The 22,492-nt window shown below is 49.7% G+C and overlaps 1 protein-coding gene across 1 annotated transcript in view; it reads left to right on the top strand.

The window, feature by feature from the left end:
- Positions 1 to 22,492, top strand: part of CLMP (CXADR like cell adhesion molecule) — a 104,625-nt gene that overhangs the window by 79,354 nt on the left and 2,779 nt on the right. Inside the window, exons 2-5 of the mRNA XM_080650124.1 lie at positions 1,259 to 1,416; positions 20,410 to 20,611; positions 21,652 to 21,819; positions 22,266 to 22,388. Of these exons, the coding sequence (XP_080506250.1) occupies positions 1,259 to 1,416; positions 20,410 to 20,611; positions 21,652 to 21,819; positions 22,266 to 22,388 (651 nt within the window). The remainder of the gene's footprint in view (positions 1 to 1,258; positions 1,417 to 20,409; positions 20,612 to 21,651; positions 21,820 to 22,265; positions 22,389 to 22,492) is intronic.

Raw genomic sequence — 22,492 nt, 5'->3', positions numbered from 1 at the left:
AACCATGACTTCCTGGTTCATAGGTCGATGCTCAACCACTGAGCCACACCGACAGGGCCATGCTTTGCTACATATATATAGATAGATATAGATAGATATAGATATAGATATAGATATAGATATAGATATAGATATAGATATAGATATAGATAGATATAGATATATAGATATATATTATTGATTTCAGAGAGGAAGGGAGAGAGAGAGACATCAGTGATGAGAGTGAACCATTGATCGGCTGCCTCCTGCACGCACCCCACTGGGGATTGAATCCGCAACCTGGGCATGTGCCCTTGACCAGAATCGAACCCAGGGCCTTTCACTCCTGAGGCCGACACTCTATCAGCTGAGCTAACCACTGGGCATGCTTTGCTTCCTTATCACCGTGTAAGGAGTTGAAGGATGATCCAGAGATAAAACGCATTTGAGTGCCAGACACATCAGACCTGACTCCAGGTGGGGTTTCATCGCAGCAGTTCATCGGCCATCAGTTCTGTAGATTTAAGTCAGCAATGCCAGAGCCTCAGCGAGGCACAGAGAGATCCATAGGAAGGAGAGTGGTGAGCAGGAGGCCCAAGCCTCCGACAGGACGCCATTTCTGTAAAAGACGAAAGCTAGAGGGAAAGAAGGCCAAACGTGGCTGAATGCCTGTGGGCTAAATGGGTATTGGATCAATGGAGGGATGGGATCCAAATGTGCTAACTCAGAATTTTGCTTTGAATAGAAAGGGTTGAAAGCACAGGATATGAAAGCATACAGACTGGAAGACAGAAGCTGGGAGAGGAGAGGAGGTTATTTGTGAGGAAGCAGGAGCTGCCCTAGAGCCCGCTTGCTCCCTGGGGCATGCCTGCACCTCCTCAGGGGTCCGGAGGCAGCCTGGGTCCTGGAGGCCCTGGGCCGGGGGGGGGGGGGGGGGGGGGGGGGGGGGGGGGGGGAGGGCTGGGAGCGGCGCCTGTGCGGGGAGGGCGCTAGCCCTGCCATCCCTTCTGGTTTCCGCCCTATTGGAAGCCTCTGCTAGTAGGGAGAGAAAAAAACAACAGTTATTGTTGACTGGAGTGTAGTAGGGGTTGGGGGTGCAGTGAAGGAAGACGGAGGGAGGAGCCAGCGGGAGGTCCTGGGCTTCTGGCACTTCTGGTCCAGGATTCTCTCAGCACCCGGCTTGCCCCTGCCACAGGCACAGCCAGGGGTCAGCTGCACCGTTTGCTCCCACACAAGGCCATGCAGTTTCTGCATCCTCACGCAGGCTTTCCTCTTGCAGTGTCCTGCTGTGTTGGAGCCTCGGGGGCTTACACTGAGATCAAGAAAGTGGCCGAGGAGAAGGTCACTCTGCCCTGCCATCATCAGCTGGGGCTCCAAGAAAAAGGCGCCCTGGACATCGAGTGGCTGCTCACCGACCGCAAAGGGAACCAAAAGGCGGTAAGTGCAGCGCGAGGGCCCCGCCTCTCCCCCTCGCCTCTCCCCCTCGCTCCACCCCCTCGCCTCTCCCCCTCCCCCTCGCCCCGCCCCCGCCTCTCCTCAGCCCTCTGTGTTTCTCATGGGGCCACAAAGTGCTAGAATTGCTTTTTGCCTTTTTGTTAATCCTCGCCCCAGGATGTGTTTTTTTACTAATTTTTAGAAAGAAAGGAAGGGAGAGAAGCATCGATCAGTTGCCTCCTGTACGTGCCCCAACCGGGGATCCAACATGAAACCTAGGCTGTGCCTTCACGGGGCATGGAACTTGCAAGCTCTGGGTGTACTGGCCGAGGCTCCAAACGACTGAGCCCCAGATCGGGCTGGAATCGCTTCTTTTATCTGGCTGGAGATCAAAGGCTCTAGACAGGAAGCTATAAACAGAGAGCGTGTTTGGGTCGTGAGGATGAGCGTCTGTGTACTTGGGGGAAGCAGGAACTGCTGGGAAGCCCTCTGTCACCTGCCCACCCAGGGAGCCTGCGCCATCGATGTCCTTCCTAAGAAGGGACAAAGGCAGTGGCTCCATTCGCTGGTCTAGAGGCAGGGCTAGACCTGTGGGCGGGGCCTGCTCCGCCTCCTCTGAGACACTAGCAGCTGCCCATGTGCACCTTGGCAGTCATGCCTTACACCCTCTAAGACTGGGCAATACGGTAAACATAGGACACAGAGGAGCAAGCACAGGACACGCATGCAATGGTTAACATGTGTAACTGCCAGCAGAAGGAGCAGTACCGGCCACAGCTGGAAACCGGAGGAGCTGGCCCGGGTCTCATGTGCAGGTGCCTGGGCCGCCGGCCGCCCGGCTGGGGCACTGGGTCCGACTCCTGGTCCTGTGAGCAGGACTCCCAGCGCCTGTTCCTCTCGACGCCTGGGCTGGCCTTCACTGGGGGCTGAGAATGAGTAACCCCCCGTTTTACCCTTTCTGCCCTGGCGGCATCAGCCACGGGACCTCCCTCAGCCTAGTTTCCCAGCATAACTATCCCTCCCCCTTTACTCATTGACTTATTGTTTTAAAATATATTTTTATTGATTTCAGAGAAGAAGGGAGAGGGAGAAAGAGATAGAAACATCAGTGATGAGACAGAATCATGGATCGGCTGCCTCCTGCACGCCCACACTGGGGATGGAGCCCACAACCCGGGCATGTGCCCTGACCGGGAATCAAACCGTGACCTCCTGGTTCATGGGTCAACGCTCAACCACTGAGCCCCACCAGCTGGACTGTTTTAATTTTTTTGTTTAAAGTTTTGCCATTTTAAAAAATTTCTATAACCTAGGAAAGCTGGCCTTAGATTGTCCTTCTTCTATAGAACTTTACTATTTCCTACAAAAAGCAAAAAGTTGTCCTTTCCTCTCCACTGTCTACTTTTTTGTTATAAGATGGTTTTCATGAGCAGAAGCTAAGGTTTCCACTGAAAATAACTCACAGGATCCCTGTTGGGGTTTAACCTGCTTAAAGGGCTGCGCACATCGCCTGGGTATTTTGATCCTGCTTGTCATTTTGCTCTGTCATCGCCCACGGCTCTGTTCTCTGCAGAGCAAGGTCACCTCAACCTGAGCCTGTCTATTCCAACAGCGCCTCAGTCAGTCCCATTTCCGAGTGAGCTAAATGAGAGCACAGTCTCCTCTAAGAAAAATCAAGACTGACTCCACCCATCCAACTTTCACCCAAATGTTTGTATTAAACTGAAGAACAGAGTGCTTGCTTATGTGGCCAAGTGAGCCCAGGGGTCAGGAAGCCATTCGTGATGAAGAAGCCACTGCTACTGCTTCTGGTGTCACCCTCATAGCAGGCTCAGCTCGCTCCTCGCTCCGGCCACATTCCACAGTGAGGGCTGTCCCCTCTCCAGCCCTGCGGGTTGCACAACTTTGTTCACATTTGAAGGGTTTTTTGTACGTACAGAGAGCTAGCCTTCTGCGGAAAGGTAGATGTCCTGAATGACGGACGGTTCATGGAAGTTCGCTTAGTCCAACCTCGTGAAGCCTGCACCTGCGCGCACTGACCGGAACTGGCGCCCAGTGAGCCGCACTTCCCCATCAGCCCGGCGGCTCGAGCAGCAGGCGAGAAAGAGAACCCCGGCCGAACGTTCTCGGCTGGCTCCAGGAGAGTTGCTGGCAACCCATCCTGCTCTCTCTGGAGCAACGAGGCAAAGGCCAGACAGCAGTTCATTCTGCACTCCCCAATGTGGCCTGCGAGGCCCTGGGGTGCAGTGAGGAAGACAGCGGAACCCCTAGTCCTTGGAGCATACCGTGAAGTGGCATTCAGTAATTAGAGACATATGTACATGTTTACGCAGAGCACGGTAGGTGTTGGCTACATGCCAGGCACAGGCCGTTGAGCACGTATGACGTAATTCAACAGCACCCGTGGGACGGATAGTCCCGTTTACACACCAGGAGCTGAGGCACGAGCGCACGGGAGAGCGGTGCTTAAGGTCACCCCTTCGCATTTTGAAACTAGGCGCTCTGACGCCAGTGCCCCAGCTGTCCTGCCTTCTTAAGTACTTGGAAGTTATGCCATGCGCTGTGTAGGAAGTAAGGAGAACGCGAGGAGAAATTACTCCAGACGGAATTCATTATGCAAAGACCCTGATGTTGAAAAACGCTTGGAACTACTGCAAGTTCTAAAAGATTAAAAATCAATTTCGTATAAACCAATGTTACCTCAATAAAAAACTACTTTAAAAATCTACTTCGTTAAATTTAATAAATGGGACTCCCGCTGCACAGGCACTCTGCGGCAGCGAGGTGGAGAAGCCCATGTCGGGATGAGGTGAGAAGGCCGTTCCAGACGGATGCAGGGGGGACCCACTGGCCAAGAGCAGCTGGCGGGGGGGAGAGGGCAGCAAGTGCTTCGTGTAAGAAGGCGCCTCTGACAGAAGTTTAAGAAAGCACCTCTGGGTGCTGGTGGAAGGCGGGGCCTGAGGCGCTCACAGAGCGTGGCCACAGGGCCTGGGAGCCTGGGAGCCGGGGAGCCTGGGAGCCTGGGAGCCTGGGAGCCGGGGAGCCGCAGCAGCGGCGTAAGCGCAGCACTAGTCGTGAGCCTGCAGCAGGGGCAGGACCGGAACAGGGAGGGCGCGTGTGCATGTGAGGGAGCTTACACTTCCTCCTGGGATGTCATGGAGTTTGGAAGGATTTTAAGAGTGAAGGGACATGTGCATTTTAAAGCAATCACTCTGGCCCCGTGTGGCACGCTGGGCTAAGGGGGGCTCGAGTAGAAGCAGTATCAGGTAAACAATTCAGGCTATACAAGGCCAAGCCTACAGGCATGGATGTTGGGCTGTAAAGAAGGGGTTAATAAAAATGTAGTATGTAAAGTTGCCAGGGAATTGGGAGTAAGAGTGAGGGTGGCTGAGAAAGGAAGGGGCTGGAATGGGTGTGGTGCTGAAGGCAGGCTAACCAGGGATGTGGATCCAAGTCCAGCTTTGCATTTTGATCTGAGCGGCATGCTTCCATCCCGTGGGTGGGACCCACAGACCCGCAGGGAGCATGTGGGTGGTCAGCAGGCTCAGTGATGGTTGGATTTCAGCCTTGATGGGGTGACATTAGACTCCAGAGCGTTCCTTCCGGTTCTAGGGATGGACACAGTAGAATTTCCAAAGCCAGAGAGACCGCCTCCCCCAGGGTCGGTCGGGACACACGAGAGAAACCTTTCCCCTCTGTTTTTCAGATGGAGAAATTAGGACAAAGGTTCCAATCCCTGTGCCAAGCCTCTTGGCCACGCCTTCACCCTCTCTCCTCTCCCTTTCGATCAGCAAGAAAAATCCTGCTCTAAACGGAGAGGGGCTGGCATCTCTGCCGTTCAAGTCAGTTTCCCATTTGCTATGCGGGGCCTGGGACCAGGGCTGTGCAGAGGAAGCTGGCTGCGCCACCTGTTCCCAGGAGCCCGCCTCCTCTCGCTGAAAGGGCAGCTGGAGCAGGTCCCCCCGAAATGTCATCAGACAAACAGCCCGCCACAGCTGTACCGCATGCATTCCATTTCGTGTTTGTTTGCTGAGAACTGATGTCTGCTCATTGTTCTCCTATTACACCTGATCAATGGCTTAGTCTCAGCACTGTATTTCCTAGAACTAAAAACAGAATAAATGAGAGACACACAAGCACCTGAGATTCAGCGTATGTCTGAAAAAAATGGAGCCAAAATGCAATCCGTGTCAGAAGTGTATGTGAAGTTCATATTAAATAAGGGTTAAGATTATTTTAGAGTTATATGACCTCTGCTTTCCAAAGATGTGGACTACTTACTACTAGTTATCTCTTTTTTCTTCACTAAATGTGAGGACAGGGTTTTGGAGAAAGGGGAGAGAAGCAACCAGCAGGAAAGTCTCTATACACAGAAGATAACTCGTGAGCTTTATCCTGAGGCCTGGGTAGGTGCTGATTAAGCAAAAATAAATGAGGGAGACATTTTAGAAGGAGAAGACAGCATGATCCAAGACAAAGACACATCAGGGGACGTCACCCAGAATCTAGAAACATTGGGTTCAGGGACTAGCCTCTTTAGAAATATGGTGGTGGGGGGGGGGGGTGGTATTCAGACTGCACACTGGCTGTAGGTGTCAGAGGTCAAGCTTTGTTCCACAGTGTGCACAGGGATAGGGATCGGAAGCTCTTAGCCAGGGAAGATTTACTGTACAAATGTATGGAATGGTTAATATTCGTGGGGTACTGGTTTGAACAAATTTGGAAACCTTAGGAGCTTTCTGACTGCAGAATCAGAGGAATAAAAGCGATTGTGAGCCCGGTTGGTGTGGCTCAGTAGATTGAGCATTGACCCGTGGACCAAGAGGTCCTGGGTTCGATTCCTGGTCAGGGCACATGCCCATGTTACGGGTTCAATCCCGTGGGGCATGCAGGAGGCAACTGATCGATGTGTCTCTCTCATCGATGTTCCTCTCTCCCTTCCTCTCTAAAATCAATAATATATATATATTTTTAAGCTATTTTGTCCTAGCCGGTTTTGCTCAGTGGGTAGAGCGTTGGCCCTGCCCAGGTTTGAATCAGGTCAAGGGCATGTACCTTGGTTGCAGGCTCCTCCCCGGCAGGGCCCTGGTAACGGTGCGTGCAGGAGGCAACCAATCGATGTGTTTTTCTCACATCGATGTTTCTCTCTGTCTTTCCCTCTCTCTCCCACTCTCCCTAAAATCAATGGGAAAATATCCTCGGGTGAGGATTAAAACAAAAACCAAACTATTGTGAGTGCTTACTGTCTCATTTCCAAAAAGTCCCATGAAGTAGCTTATGGCTATCTTAGAGTTGGGACCTTAAGGTGAGGAAGGCTCGTTAGCTGACCCTGTGCGGCTGAGTGGAGGAGTGCCCATTGAATGCAGCCTGTTAGACCTCCCCGCAGCCCTCAGTCACTGCCTGGGGCAGCGTTTTTCCACATTAGGTCCCTGCCTGTAGTGGATCCTAAGTGACAGACGCTTTGCTGTAACGTGGACTAGAAAATTTCGGAGCGTGTGGCACATACACTATTCCATGAAACGTATGTTTCAGTTACATATGAGTGTGCTGTGTGTGTGCTGGTTCATGGAGAAAAATGTGTGGGTTTTTTTTCATCTCTATTGTTGAAAGTATTACATATGCCCCTTTTTCCCCCAGTGACCCCATCTATCCCACCCCCACTCCCCGAAAAATGTATTTCTTAATGTGAGTCTCTTCAAAAATTTTGAAAGCTCCTACTGTAATATAATTTTTAAAATATTATTGCCCAGCCAGCGTGGCTCAATAATTGAGCATCAACCTATGAACCAGGAGGTCACAATTCGATTACCGGTCAGGGCACATGCCTGGGTTGCAGGCTCAATCCATCCCTATTAGGGGGAGTGCAGGAGGCAGTCGATCAATGATTCTCTGTCATCACTGATGTTTCTATCTCTCTCTCCCTTCCTCTCTGAAATCAATAAAAAATATATTTACAGAAATTATTGATTGATTGCTACAGAAGGAGAGAGAAACATCAACTTGTTCCACTTATTGATACATTCATTGGTTGACTCTTGTATGTGCCCTGACCAGGGATCGGCCCACAGCATCGCTGTAAGGCGCTCCCCTGACAGCCTAGAGCAGCTCCCCCTCCAGAGCCCGCGCCTTCCCCTCCCCCTCGCCTTCCTCTCCCTCCCCTCCCCCAGGTGCAGTGCCTTTACCTTTCTCTCTCCTGAGCTCCAGGGGCCCTTCTTTAGCCTCTGTAACATTCCTTGTTTCTTTCAATGTGTTTTTATTGGTTTTAGAGAGAGAAGAAGGGAGAGAGAGAGAAACATCGATCCGGTTGCCTCCGTACGCACCCTTGACCGGGACTGAACCTGAAACCTGGGTGTGTGCCCTGACCAGAAACCCATCCCTTGACCTTTCAGTGCACCAGGCACCCCTCAACCAACTGAACCACCCCGGCCAGGCCAGTAACTTTCTAAATAAACTTTCTCTTATAAAAATAAATAAGTAAAGCCCGGCTGTCGTGGCTCAGTGGTTGAGCGTCGATCTATGAACCAGGAGGTCACGGTTCAGTTCCCGGTCAGGACACATGCCCAGGTTGTGGGCTTGATCCCCAGTGGGGGGTGTGCAGGAGGCAGCTGATCAATGATTCTCTCTCACCATTGATGTTTCTGTCTCTCCCTTCCTCTCTGAAGTCAATAAAAATATATTTTAAATTATATTTAAGTAAGTACATAAGTAAACCAGCTAGAGTCCATACCTACTAAGGCTCTCTAACGTCTAATGTAGACAAAGATATTTCCTGATGTTAGTACAAATCTTAGAATTAATAAAAAGAGATCTCCCAGACCAAAAAGGGTCACCACCCTCCCACAGCCCACAAAACCTCAAAGTTCCTAGGAATTTCTCACTTACTCTACATTCAGCATCTCTCCATTTTTTATAGGAAGCACAGACAGACTTCCTCCTGGGTGAGTCTCGCCCACAAGGTGGATGGACACGAGAAAGAAAGAAATAGCGTTAAGTTCCAAGTGATCCGAGCTTCCTTATTCTGTCTTCAACACCAGTCCCCGCTCAGTCTAGGAGAGAGACCAAAGCTCCCAGTGTTTCCTGTGGCTGATGTGTTCATCCTCTCCCCATTGTCCCACCGGCTTGGCATTTCTATGGCCACTCTTCCAACTACCTGCCACACACACACACACACACACACACACACACACACACACACAAGAAACGTGTCTGTCCTGCGGAGTGCAAAGGGCGTGGGGGCGGGAATGCCCTGCACACATTTTAATCGAGTGCCCTACGGGAGGAGGCTGAGGCCCTGGCCAGGGCCCTAGGAAACCACTCGGATACGGTGCTGGCCACAGCCTCCTGCACCAGCTTGGTTGAGTGTTAAGGGATAAAAATAGAAACCTGTCCCTGGCCCCAGCACTTCTCCGGGCACACCCAGTCTCCCTGGGCAACACAGTCCCGAACGCCCGGCCCCCACACCCCCCATCCTGCCCCATTCTCGCAAGATTAAACTCCGGGACCCAGTTTCAGATTAAGGTGAAGGCACTCTACAAATATTTATTAAACAAAGGAATGGCCTTTAATCGAAGCCATTTATTGGAGAGACTCACTTCCTGAATCTCCTGAATCTTGTCTTTAACTTTTCACCCTATCCTGCACCTTTTTTCCTTCTTGAATGTATGGAGTTAATATTTGTGGCGCATTTAGGACAGTGCCTAGCACCAGACGAGCATCACACCCATGTTGGCTGGAGACGAAAGCCCTGACTGAGCGCATCGCATTGTGTTGATAGATTGTTGTTTCCACGTCTAATTCACATTCCTAAACCCAGAGCCAAGCACTGGGCCTGGCCCCTGAGTGGTCCCTGGCGAGGGAACAGGCCCTTTCAGATTTCATCCTGTGAAGTTGGAGGGATAAGAACTATTATACTGCCCTGGCTGGTTGCTCAGTGGATAGAGCATCAGCCTGTGGACTTAAGGGTTCCAGGTTCGATTCCAGTCAAGGGCACATGCCCAGGTTGTGGGCTCAAACTCCACCCAGTAAGAGGTGTGCAGACGGCAGCCAATCAATGATTCTCTCTCCTCGTTGATGTTTCTATCTCTCTCCCCCTCTCTCTTCCTCTCTGAAATCAAGTTATATATATATATATATATATATATATATATATATATATGAATTATTATACTACTAATTTTCTTATAACATATGAGCAGAAGCCGGCTTTAATTCATTCCAAAAGGAAAAGATGTGTAATCTAACCCTTTTAGGCTTTAAAAGGCGGAGGCCCTTGCCCCAAATAGATTTCAGAGATAGGATCTGAACCCAAGGTTCCTACAGCTAACTCCCCTTCCTTTCTCCGCCCTCCCCCATAACTGGCAGCGTCCACGGAAAAGAATGCAGACGTTGGAGGCAAGTCTGTCTGGGAGTCCACACTGGACCCTGGACTGAAACTGTACACTTCCCAAGCATCCCAGCAGGAGGCCACACGCAGGCAGCTCCCGGTGCAGTTGGGAGCCCTGCGGGCGAACTCTCAGGTTGGGTTGGGGGAGAGACGCTCTGTTGATCTGAGAGGAGGGGAATTAGGTCTCTGGAAGGCTGCTCCCTGCCCCCACCCTCCTCCCTCGTCCTTCCTCCCTCCCCAAGTGGTTTCAAGTTTCTACCAGGCCCAGGCCCAGGCTCTGGGCGGAGAGCAGCGGGAAGTGGTTGTCATTGGAGGTAAGGCTGGAGTGTGAAGAGGCTGGCTTGAATGTTAAACTACAGATCCGAGACAACAGTCCTTTATTCGACTCTGAGGTTGGTGGTATGTCTCTCTGAGTTCTGTCCAAACCTGCAGAGAATTTTAATAAAAATTTCTTTGAGCCTGGCCAGTGTTGCTCAGTGGTTGAGCATCAACCCATGAACCAAGAGGTTGCTGATTCTCGGTCAGAGCACACAGAAACAACGGACAGGGCTTATTTTAGGCAAAGATAAACCTTTTACTACAAAGTTCTATGTGGGCACCATCCCCGATGGGGGGCGTGCAGGAGGCAGTTGGTGTTTCTATCTCTCCCTCTCCCTCCTCTCTCTCTGAAAATCAATAAAGGATAAAAAAAAATTTTAATTTTATTTGAACCCCAAAGAGGATACATCTGGAAGCAAGATCTCAACAGACTGAGATAAATGCTTCAGAGAATAAGAGTTTGGGGGTTTTTGTATTTGAAATTAAAGGGGGGGCGTGGCGCCCTCCCCCTCGCTGCCTTTCCTGTCCCCTCCTCCTCCCCCAGGCCCGTTTCTTTACCTTCACCTTCTTTCTCCAAAGTTCCAAGGGCCCTTCTTTAGCCTCCGTCACTCGCTGCCTGAGCCCATTTCTTCTACCTCTGTGACTTCCTAGATAAACGTTCTCTTATAGAAAAAGAAAAGAAGGGAGGGAAGGAAGATTCCGGAAGGTGGGAGAGCGCAAGGTGGGATCCGATTACAGGACAGTTCCTATTACTGCTCTCCAGAGGGCGGTGTTGCTTATTTCAAAGGTGTGTGAGATGCACAGAAGCAAGACAGGCCTTGTTATGGCAAAGGAACCTTTTACTACAAAGTTCTATGCCGGGGCGTCACTCCCCGCCGTGACCTGCCCAGCTAGGAATTTATGATCAGCTCATCCTGCAGGGTCACTTTCCAGAGTCCCTTTTCCGCCCACAGATGGCGTCTGTGTAGCTCGCCTGGGTCTGGATGCCCTCACTTCCCCCTCTCTTCTTGGCCTCTATTTCATGCCCTCCCTTACTTTCCAGGTCTCAGGGCTTTGCATGCTATCCACACACGCTTGCTCCCAAATGCATATTTCCAGCACAGGTCTCACCCCTGAACATCGGATATATCCATTTGGGTATCTAACCACTATCTCAAACGTAGTAAGTCCAAAATTAAACTGATCCCCTCCCCACCCTACGCACTTTGCCCCCAAACCTGCTCTGCCCAGTTTTCCCTCCTTGTTGATGGCAATTCTCTCCTTCTTGTTCATGCTAAAATCTGGGAGTAGTCCTTGACTCCCCTCTTTTTCTCATAACCACAATATACATTTAAATGAAGTGGTCAGTTACACGGCCAGTGTGTCTCAGTGGATAGAGCATCGGCCTGCGGACTGAAGGGTCCCAGGTCCAATTCTGGTCAAGCGCACATGCCTGGGGGTTCAGGAGGCAGCCAATCAAAGATTCTTTCTCATCATTGATGTTTCTTTTCCCTTCCTTTCTGAAATCAATAAAAAAATATATTTTAAATAAATAAATAGTCAGTTACCCTGCCAATGTGGCTCAGTGGTTGAGTGTCGACCTATGAACCAGGAGGTCATAGTTCGATTCCAGATCAGGGCACATGCCCAGTATGGGGTGTGCAGGAGGCAGCTGAACAATGATTCTCTCTCATCAGTGATGTTCACCTCTCTCTCCCTCTCCCTTCCTCTCTGAAATCAATAAAGTATACGAAGTGAGGTGGTTAGTCTATGGCAAAGTCCATTTGGTTTATCTTCAAAACACATTCAGAACCTGACGCTTCACATTGCCGTGCTGCCATCCTGCAGGCCTGCCGCTCTTGCCTGAATCTGGTTTTCCTATTTCTACTCTTGGCCTCCTGTAGCCATTCTCAAAACATAAATCATATCATGCTATTCTGCTGCTCAAAATCCCTATAATGGCCGCCCATTTCCCTTACAGTAAAAGCATCATCTTTGCAGTGGACCGTGAGGCCCGACATGGTCTGGCCCCACTGCCTGACCTCGCCTCCCACTCCCCCGGCTCACCCCAGCCACCCGGCCTCTGCTGCTCCTTGGACAGGCCAGGCCCCTCCACCGCAGGGCCTTGCACGGGCTCTCTCCCCGGGCAGCTGCGAGGTAGTTCTGCATCTCCGTCCCGTGTTTGCGCTAATGTCACCCTCTGGGGCGGTCCACCTCGACCCCCTTACTTAAGTTGCAGTCTGTCCCCCTGACCCACATCCCTCTCCTGCTCTATTGTATATGTCTGATTCCTGCCACTCGAATAAATCCCAGCCTCACCCCTGGGTGACAACTCTTGCCTCTAGGCACTCTTCCTCAATCCTCACCCGAGGACATTTTTCCATTGATTTTTTTTTTTTTTAGGAAGAGGGGAAGGGAGGGTGAGAGACAGAGAGAGAAACAGCAATGTGAAAGAGATACATCATGTGAAAGACGATGCATCGATTGGTTGCCTCCAGCACGTGCCCCAACCCGGTTCGGGGATTGAACCTACAACCGAGGTACATGCCCTTGACCGGAATCAAACCCAGGACCCTTCAGTCCATGGGCCGCGCTTTATCCACTGAGCCACACCTGCTAGTGCCGGCTCTCTCATCTCCTGAGTGTCCTCATGCTCACCAATCTGCTGAGAAGTGTCTGTGAAGCGTTCACTTGAGTCTTTGGGAGTTGCGGAGAACTCTGTCCCAGAGAAGACACCTCCCTCCTCCATTTCCCTCCCCCTCATCCCAGTCAGAAGGAACCCCCTCCCCCCAGGCCTCTGCCCTGCGCCCTCCAGGTACTATAATGTAGAGACGCAGTAGGCTGAGTAGGGAAATGAAAGGCTAAGGGAGGAGGCATGAGGGGAGAGGGGCAGGGAGCAGCCTTCAGGAGACCTAATTCCCCTCCTTATCAGTAGAGGATCGCACACCATCCCAGCCTGAAAACCTGCCCCTGCTCCCCACATACACCACAGGGGGCTGCCTCAGGAACTCACGTTTAGAGTCACAGAAATGGGTAGGGTGTACTTTTTCTTGATGTCATGTGTCCTATCCATAGGGAAGATAGTTGTTCGTGTTCATAGAGATGCAAATGAATTTTGTCCAAAGAATAGAAATCCCTTTTAGTCCGATTTCCATTTGAACCTGTTGTAACATCTCTCTAGTTCCACCATTAAGGAGTTAAATAAAATATTGGATAAATTTTTTTATGTTGAGATTTAACCTTTTAAATTTTTTTTATTGATTTTTAGAGAGAGAGAAACATCAATTTGTTGTTCTACCTGTTTATGCATCATTGGTTGATCTTGTGTGTGCCCTGGCCAGGGATCGAACCCACAACCTTGGCCTATTGGGACCACACTCTAACCGAGCTACCTGGCCAGGCTGTGATTTTACTGTTAAAAAATGTTGTTCTTTAAAACTGTAGGGGAGGAAAATAAATGACCTTTTCCCCTCAAGCTTCCCAGGTTCTTAGGTTGGGCACAGTCAACTGGATGAGCAAAACAGAGGAGTACGCATGTATGGGAGTGGGGTGGGGGTGGGGGGCAATGGTAAGATATGTACACATATAATACCTTAATAAAAATATGAAAAGAAAAAAAAAAAAAAACAGAGGAGTACGAAGAACATCTGAGGGGTACAATCCATGGTGTTTGAAAACTGACAGATTAATGTTGGTAGAGGTTGTTATTCAAAAGAAGCTAGGAAAAAAAACAAAACAAAACAAAACAAAAACCAAAGAAGCTAGGAAGGTTTTAAACTCGAGAACCCAGGGCCTGCTGCAGGGATGAGGGGCCTGCAGGAGACGTGGGTTAAATGTATTGAATAGGAGGGGCCTCCAAGAAGTCACCTGGAGCCAGGGGCTGTGGCTCAGTGGAGCCTCCACCCGTGAACCAGGAGGTCATGGTTGGGTTCAGGTCAGGGCACATGCCGGGTTGCGGGGCTCCATCCCCAGGGTGGGGGGGCATGCAGGAGGCAGCAGATCAATGATTCTTATTATTGACTAGAGGCCTGATGCACAAAATCTGTGCACGAGTAGGCCTTCCTTCCCCCTGCTGCCAGCACTGTCTTCCCTCCGGCACCCGGAACCTGGGCTTCCCTCTGACACCCAGGACCCGGGACCTGGGCTTTCCTAGCAGCCTCAGCTTCATCGGAAGGTCGTCCAGAAGGAAGTCTGGTCTAATTAGCGTATTATGCTTTTATTATTATAGATGTTTCTATCACTCTCTCCCTTTCCCTTACTCCGTAATCAATAAAAATATATTTAAAAAAAAAAAGAGAAAAACAAGAGTTTATTCATCTGTGTATCACATATGTAACACTTGGGAGTACCCAGAGAGGAGTAATTCAAAGAGGTAGTTAGGCCCTGGCCAGTGTGGCTCAGTTGATTGGAGTGTCGTCCCATACACCAAAAGGTCATGGGTTCAATTCCAGATCAGGGCACAACCCCAGGTTGTGGGTTCAATCCCCATTTGGGGTGTGTAGGGGAGGCAACCGAAAGGTATTTCTTTCTCACATAGACATTTCTCTCTCATATTGATGCTTCCCTCTCCCTTCCTCTCTCTAAAGTCAATAAAAATATATAAAAATTAAAAAAAAGAGGTGCCCGGCTGGTGTGGCTCAGTGGTTGAACATTGACCCATGAACTAGGAGGTTATGGTTCCATTCCAGGTCAAGGCACATGCCCAGGTTGCAGGCTGGATCCCCAGTAGGAGACAACGGATTGATGATTCTCTGTCATCACTGATGTTTCTATTTCTCCCTCTCCCTTCCTCTCTGAAATCAATAAAAAACTTTTTAAAATATATTTCATTGATTTTTTACAGAGAGGAAGGGAGAGGGATAGAGAGTTAGAAACACTGATCAGCTGCCTCCTGCACACCCCCTACTGGGGATGTGCCCGCAACCAAGGTACATGACCTTGACCAGAATCGAACCTGTGACCTCTCAGTCCACAGGCCAGTGCTCTATTCACTGAGCCAAATTGGTCAGGGCTCAATAAGATTTTTTAAAAACTGTTTAAAAGTGAATTCTTCATATAGAAAGATGGAGGAAAGGGAGTTTCTAAGTGGAAAATTCAATGGGCAAAGGCATGTGATTACAAAGAAAGCACAACGCATTTTAAAAAGGGAAATAATGTAATCTGATCGCACTGGGATGTGAGGCAACTGAACAGGAGTAAGATTGGGAAGGTAGGGCAGAGGTCATTTGGAGGTCGCTGGTCATCATTCAGAGGTGTGGGGAGCCATTCAAGGGTTCTGAGCTGGAGAAGAGTGAATGTGAGTTTTGCATTAATGTTAGCTTAGCATTAACTTACATTATTCTGTGGGTAGATTGCAGAGGACAGAAAGATATAGTAGCCAGGCAGCTGGAAATACGAAACAGGAGCTCAAAAGTATGTTGGGCATGGAGATAAGGATAGTGTTAGGTCTGATGAAATAATTGAGTGGATACCCCCTCCCCTGGGAACTGACCTTTAGTCATTCAACCGACATTCCCTTCTGCTTAGACCACATTCCACTTGCTAAGACTATTATCCTGCCCCTCGGACCTTCCTAGGGTCCCGCCCAGAGAATTCTCCGCCCGGAAAAAGCCCACCTGGAGTCCTTTAAAACCTTTGACTCCCAGTCCTAGGGGCCGGAGCCATTTTGGGGCTCGGCCCATCTGGGTTCACAGATGACCTAATAAACTTATAACTCTTTACCCCTTTTGGCCTATGAGATTTATCCCAGTTGTGGTGTTGGTTGCAATGAGGGGCTAAATTACATTATGCTGGAAGTGTTCCAGCATATGACATTACAGTGTTTATTTATTTTTTTAGGATATTTTCCCATTGATTTCCTCTTACTTGCCTCTCCCTTTTTTTTCTTCACAAAGACTGTGGGTCCTCAGGGTGGGAACTGTGTCTTATTCCTGCTTGTTTTCCCTCCACGGGCTGTGAGCTCAATAAGTATTAGCTGAAGAAACAGAATGTGAAACAGAATGTGCACAAAAAGTAGCCCTTTTTCAGAGGCGTGAAGGGCAAACTACATGAGACTGAAGAGCTTTACATGTGGAGAGAGAATTGATGTCATTTGTTGGATGGCTTCAGATCTTTTGAAAGCCGAGTACTGAGTTGCAGAGCATCACGTGGTTGATGGGGTCAAGGGCTTAAGTAGCAGTGAAACAATTTAAAACAGCTGCAGCCACACACACACACACACACACACACACAGACACGCACGCACGCACGCGCACACACACACACACCCACACACACACACACACACACCCCCCACACACACCCCAACTAAACAAAGAAAGGCAGCCCCCTCCCCACGCGGTCGGTCTCCTCTGCAAACGGGCTCCGTGGCCCAGCGCCCGGTCTCGCCACCCGTGACCGCGAGGGGGCGCCGCGGGGTCTGCGCTCGGCAGCCGCCCAGCCCGCGGCCCCCCCACGCCCGCCCCCGCGCCGCCGGGTCCGGCTTCCAGTAACCGCGCCTGAGGAGGTGCGGAGTGCCCTGGGGAAGCCTTCCCCCACCCCCCACCTCCGACCCCCGCACTCCCCAAGGCCGCCCGGGGTCACTCCGTTCCTGGCCAGTGAGTTGGAGTCCCCAGAGCAGGCGGGATCCACCCGGCCTCCAACAGCAGGTCACCTGGGACCGGCCCGGGGAGCCCCAGGGAGCAGCCCGCGGCCACCCCCAAGGCCAATGCCCGGCCTTCCTCAGGGGCCACACCAGCCCCCAGACCCGGGGACGGGGCTACTCCCCGACCCTCCTCCCCACCCCCACCCCTCCTCCCCACCCCCACCCCTCCTCCCCACCCCCACCCCTCCACCCCACCCCCACCCCTCCACCCCACCCCTCCTTCCTCACCGCCCCTCCCCCCGCCCTTCTTCCTCACCGCCCCTCCCCCCGCCCCTCCTTCCTCACCGCCCCTCCCCCCTGCCCCACCCCTGCCCCAGGCAGCCTGCAGCCGCGGAAGCAGCGGGGTTCTTTCACTGGATTCAAAACAGCAAACACCAGAGCGGAAGTTGAGAAAGACCCGCAAAGCCTCCTGACTCCCGTAACCGCGTGCCGTGCCCCGAGTGGAAAATGAAAGACCAGCAGCTAGAAAAGAGGAGGAGGAGGAGGAGGAGAGGGGGAAGGAGTGGGAGGGAGTGGGGGAAGGAAACTAAATAAAATGTGCTCCGCAGATTCCCCCGGTGCCCTTGGGCAGGCCCTTCTGTGCATCTGCACCCCCTCCTCTGTCCCTCCCTGCCTCTAAGTCTACCCACCTTTCAGAGCCTCACCCACATGCCACCAACGTTTCCGGGACATTCTCTCTGACACCATTTCCAGGCAATCACTTCTTTTTCTGTGTTTGCACTTCTCTCCTGTCAGTCCCGCTCGCTTGGAAATTACTTGAGGACAGGAAGAGGGGTGTACCCCTGAGCAGCCTCCCCTTGGCCAGGTGGGAAGCGCTCACCCCACGAATGCTGTCTGACGTCTAATGACCGGAGTCTGAGACTGGGGTGCCCCGCGCTGGGAGGGGAAGAAACGCCTGAAGTCCGGGTGGAGGACAGCATGGTGCCTGCGAGGAGCAGGAGGGCCCAGGGGACCGGGAGAGGGTTCAGGAGCGAAAGGTGGTGATGAGGGCGGATGGCGATTCGTAAAAAGCAAGATTATTTTTTGCTTCTGGGGAAATCTAAACGTTGGTTTTCCCACCTGGGAAAACAGACACGGATGAAGCTCGTGCGAATGTTATGGAAGGAAAGGACACCATTTTCCCGCCTGGTTTACTAATCCCCGGTGGAATAAAACAAAGGAAAGCCACAGTGAAGCCTCAGAATCAGGTCTGAATTTGTTTTAAATTTTTATTGAACTTATTGAGGTGACATTGGCTAGTAAGGTTACAGGAGTTTCAAGTATACCATTGTATAATACATCATCTACACATTGTGTGTTCACCACCCAGAGTCAAGTCTGCTTCCATCACCATTTATTACTCCCTGGTTTTCTGGGGTCAGTTACAGTTCACGTTCAATACAGACCTGAATTTTAACCATTAACTTGTACTCCTACCTCTCTAACCTCTTCAACTGGACTCTAAACTTTTGTAAGAACAAAACAAATTGATTTGTTGTTGTTTTACTTTTGCTTCTTCATTTCCAAACTTTCTGAAAGAGCAGTTAATGAGTAGTGAAACGAATACGTATGGAAAAGGCGGGGGAGAGGTAACTGAGGAATACCAGAACCATGAGCTAGATGGCTTTATTTATTTATTTTTGTTAATCTTCGCCTGAGGATATTTTTTCCTTTTTTTTTTTTTTTTAAGAGAAAATGTAGAGCCGGGGAGGGAGGCAGAGAGAAACACTGATGTGAGAGAGACACATGGAGATGTGAGAGACGCGTTAATTGGTTGCCTCCCCTATGTGCCCTGACCAGGGCCAGGGATGGAACCTGCAGCAGAGATAGTGTCCTTGATCAGAACCACACCCCAGACCCTTCAGCCCGAAGGCCGACACTCTCACCACTGAGAAAACCAGCCAGGCGAGATGGCTTTATTTTTATGTATTTTTGGATGTTAAATTTTTACTTATTAAAGTAAAATGCAAAAAATAAAAAATAAAGTAAAATGCAGTCCTATAAAGTGATAAAGTTGCATTTAACAGAAATTCCCTTTACACTCTGTATTAGTTTACTAGGGTTTCCATTATAAAGTGCCACAGACTGCATAGATGGCTTTAGATAGATGTGTTCAAATCAGGCTCTGCTGCCTGTCTGAAATGGGGACAATGATTACTTGGAAAAATTGGGTGAGAAATAAACTAGATGTAGCCTAGTCGGTTGTTCAGTGGTTGAGTGTCCACCTATGAACCAGGAAGTGAAGGTTCGACTCCTGGTCAGGGCACATGCCTGGGTTACGGGCTCGATCCCCAGTGTGGGGCGTGCAGGAGGCAGCTGATCAATGATTCTCTCTCATCACTGATGTTTCTATCTCTCCCTCTCCCTTCCTCTCTGAAACCAATTAAAATATGTTTTTAAACTAGATGTAAAGGCACCTAGCACAAGGGTGTAGTGTACTTTGAATAAAGGGTGTGCAAGTCCTGGCCAGGCAGCTCAGTTGGTTAGAGCATCGTCCCGATATGTCAAGGTTGTAGGTTGGATCCCCTGTCAGGGCTCACTCAAGAATCAACCACTGAATGCATAATGATGGAACAACAAATCGATGTTTTTCTCTCTCTCTCTCAAAATACATAAATAAAAAAATTTAAAATATTTTTTTTTAAAAAAAGGAGGCAAGTTCCCTTTAAAAGTGGGGGCGATGCCCTGGCCAGTGTGACTAAGTTGTTAGAGCATCAGCCCATGCACTAAAGGGTCCCAGATTTGTTTCTCGGACAAGGGCATGTCCCTGCGTTGCAGGCTCGGTCCCCATCACGGGTCAGATGTTTCTCTCTCTACACCACCACCCCCTTCCGCTCTCTGAAAAGCAATGGGAAAAATATCCTCAGGTGAGGATTAACAACAACAGAAAAAGGGGGGTATGCACCCAGGTTTGGGGTTCCATCCCCAGTCGGGGTGTGTGCAGGAAGCAGGTGATTGATGTTTCTCAGGTGGATGTTTCTCTCTCCCTTCCTCTCTCTAAAATCAATCAATAACCTGGCCGGTATGGCTCTGTGGTTGAGCATTGACCTATGAACCAAGAGGTCACCGGTTCAATTCCCCCATCAGGGCACATGCCTGGGTTGTAGGCTCAGTCCCCAGTGGGGGAGGAGGATAGGAGGCAGCCAGCCCATGATGTTTCTCTTTCACCTGTGTTTCTATCTATCCCTCTCCCTTCCTCTCTAACAATCAATAAAAATACATTTTAAATAAATAAAATCAATCAATAAATAAAAGGGGGTCTGCAAAAAGTTAAAAGGGGGAAAGGAAGTCTTTCCCCTTCCTTATCCCCTATTCCTGCAGTTCTCAGAGTGGGTTCTAATGCCATTATGTGTGCTCACTGTGCGTTGCCTTCTTTCCTTGATGAGGCTGTAATGATGTAACTCAAATTAAAAATCCCTTCCCTATAAAATGGAGTGGTTCTCAGCATTTAATCGTTACTACTTTGTAATTAAAATGCTACACAAATATGAGGTGTTTATTCTTCTTAAAAGGAAAAGCAAGGCCTAGACAAACACTGTATTTGGGACTTCCTTTAGAACAGAGGTCTCTTGGATCCTTAGAATCAGCCCCAGGCCTGACTACTTTGTTCCACTGGGAGTGTCCCATCCTCATCCCGCCATCAGCAGGGAGGAAGGCGGAGCCCCCGCCTGACACGCCTTGGTCTGTCCCACAGGTGATCACTTACTCCGGCCATCAGGTGTACGATAACCTGACTGAGGAACAGAAGGGCCGAGTGGCCTTTGCGTCCAATTTCCTGGCAGGGGATGCTTCCCTGCAGATCGAGTCTCTGAAGCCCCAAGATGAGGGCCTGTACACGTGCAAGGTGAAGAATTCGGGGCACTACGTGTGGAGCCACGTCGTCTTAAAAGTCCTAGGTAAGCTAGAGTGCCAACGTAAATGCCTACCTTTTACTAATAAAGTCTGGGCAAGCGACAGCCAAAGGCATCGTTGTACAAAACGTCTTGTTCCGCACTCTTTAGATTTATTGGGGTGACATTGGTTAATAATACTACATGGGTTTCAGGTGTACAGTTCTGTAATACATTAGCTGTATGTTGTATTGTGTGTTCACCTAATGAGATGCTCAGTACTTTGGAGTATACATTCCGATGTCACCTACTCCAGTTCCCTGGGAAGAAGTATTTTAACTACAATGAAAGAGGCAAAAATAATCACAATTTTCTGTGGTAGCCCTTTAAAAAATTAAATATTCTCTAATATTTGAATGATATCCTTATATTTAATTTAATCTCTCAGATTATTTAAATTCATTTGTTTTTTTAACAGCAGAAGCTACTGAGTACCACTTAATATCTTCCAAATTAATGAACTCCTATCCTTCTCAGTGTTAGTAAAACCATACTCAGCTTTCCTAAAATTCCCAGTTAAATGTGTTTCCTCTTTGAGAATGATGTGGTTTTTGAGGCCGCCTCTGAAAATTCCACCATTGGAAGCAGCTGGAGTGGGTGTGAGTGTACAAAGGGCAGAGCAGTGTATTTCTGGAGGTGATGTAACACATGGCTAGGAAACTAGGTAACGGCTCTTGACTCCCCACTCCAAAGTGAACTATAAGGATGGCTGGAGCCCTGACCGGTCTGGCTCAGTGGATAGAGCGTCGGCCTGCGGACTGAAGGGTCCCAGGTTTGATTCCAGTCAAGGGCATGTACCTGGGTTGCGGGCGCATCCCTGGTGGAGGGTGTGCAGGAGGCAGCTGATCGATGTTTCTCTCTCATCGATGTTTCTGACTCTCTATCCCTCTCCCTTCCTCTCTGTAAAAAAAAAAAAAATCAATCAATATATTTTTTTAAAAAAGAAAGGATGGCTGGAGAAAACTCAACAGGATATAGTTCTTCCATTGCACCTACTGTTCGGGGATCTTTGAATCAGTACTTTTTTTCTCTTTCTTTCTTGCCAGTGAGACCCTCAAAGCCCAAGTGTGAGCTGGAAGGGGAGCCGACGGAAGGCAGTGACCTGGCTTTGCAGTGTGAGTCGTCCTCTGGCACAGAGCCCATCGTGTATCACTGGCAACGAATCCGGGAGAAGGAGGGGGAGGAGGAGCGTCTGCCTCCCAAATCCAGGATCGGTAAGTCATCTTTCTGCCAGTCTATTGAGACAACAGGACAGAACTGTCCAGGAATTCTCAATTGGGCAGCAATCACCATGTGACCTCAGATACACTACTGCATCTCTTTGAACTTCCATTTTCATCCATCAACTGGGACTGTCTTTTCTGTTCTCAATTGGATCGTAAAGTGTAAAAGACATTAGAAAAAATGTACCAGATAAATCCACTATATCTGTCTTGGGTAGTGTCCCTTAAATGTTCACAACCCTTTGTAACTTTTGAGGATTCGCTATCATTTAAAAGAATGTTCACCTTTCTTCCCACGTCCCAAAATGGGATCTGTTCTATCTTCTATCTCATTCTTACCAAACTGTACCAGAGACTCTTAGGCAGATGATGTAATAAAATCAGCACGAAATGCAAAGCCTGCGGCTGAGGGAATCGCATCCTTTCTGCTTGCACAGACCACAGCAACCCGGGGCGCGTCCTGCTGCGGAACCTCACGGCGGCCTCCTCGGGCCTCTACCAGTGCACCGCGGGCAACGAGGCCGGGAAGGAGAGCTGCGTGGTGCGAGTCACTGTGCAGTGTAGGTATCGGAGGGTGCTGGCTCCCTCTGCATGTGGTTCAAACTTGTAAACATGTGAAACATGTTTAATCATGAGTAAGAGTAACCGTTATTTCCAGGACAAC

This window comes from Plecotus auritus (genome assembly GCF_963455305.1).
Source record: "Plecotus auritus genome assembly, chromosome: 13".
NCBI classification, from domain to species: domain Eukaryota; kingdom Metazoa; phylum Chordata; class Mammalia; order Chiroptera; family Vespertilionidae; genus Plecotus; species Plecotus auritus.
The sequence above is the reverse complement of the archived record's forward strand: the minus strand, read 5'-3'. Positions and strand labels throughout refer to the sequence as shown.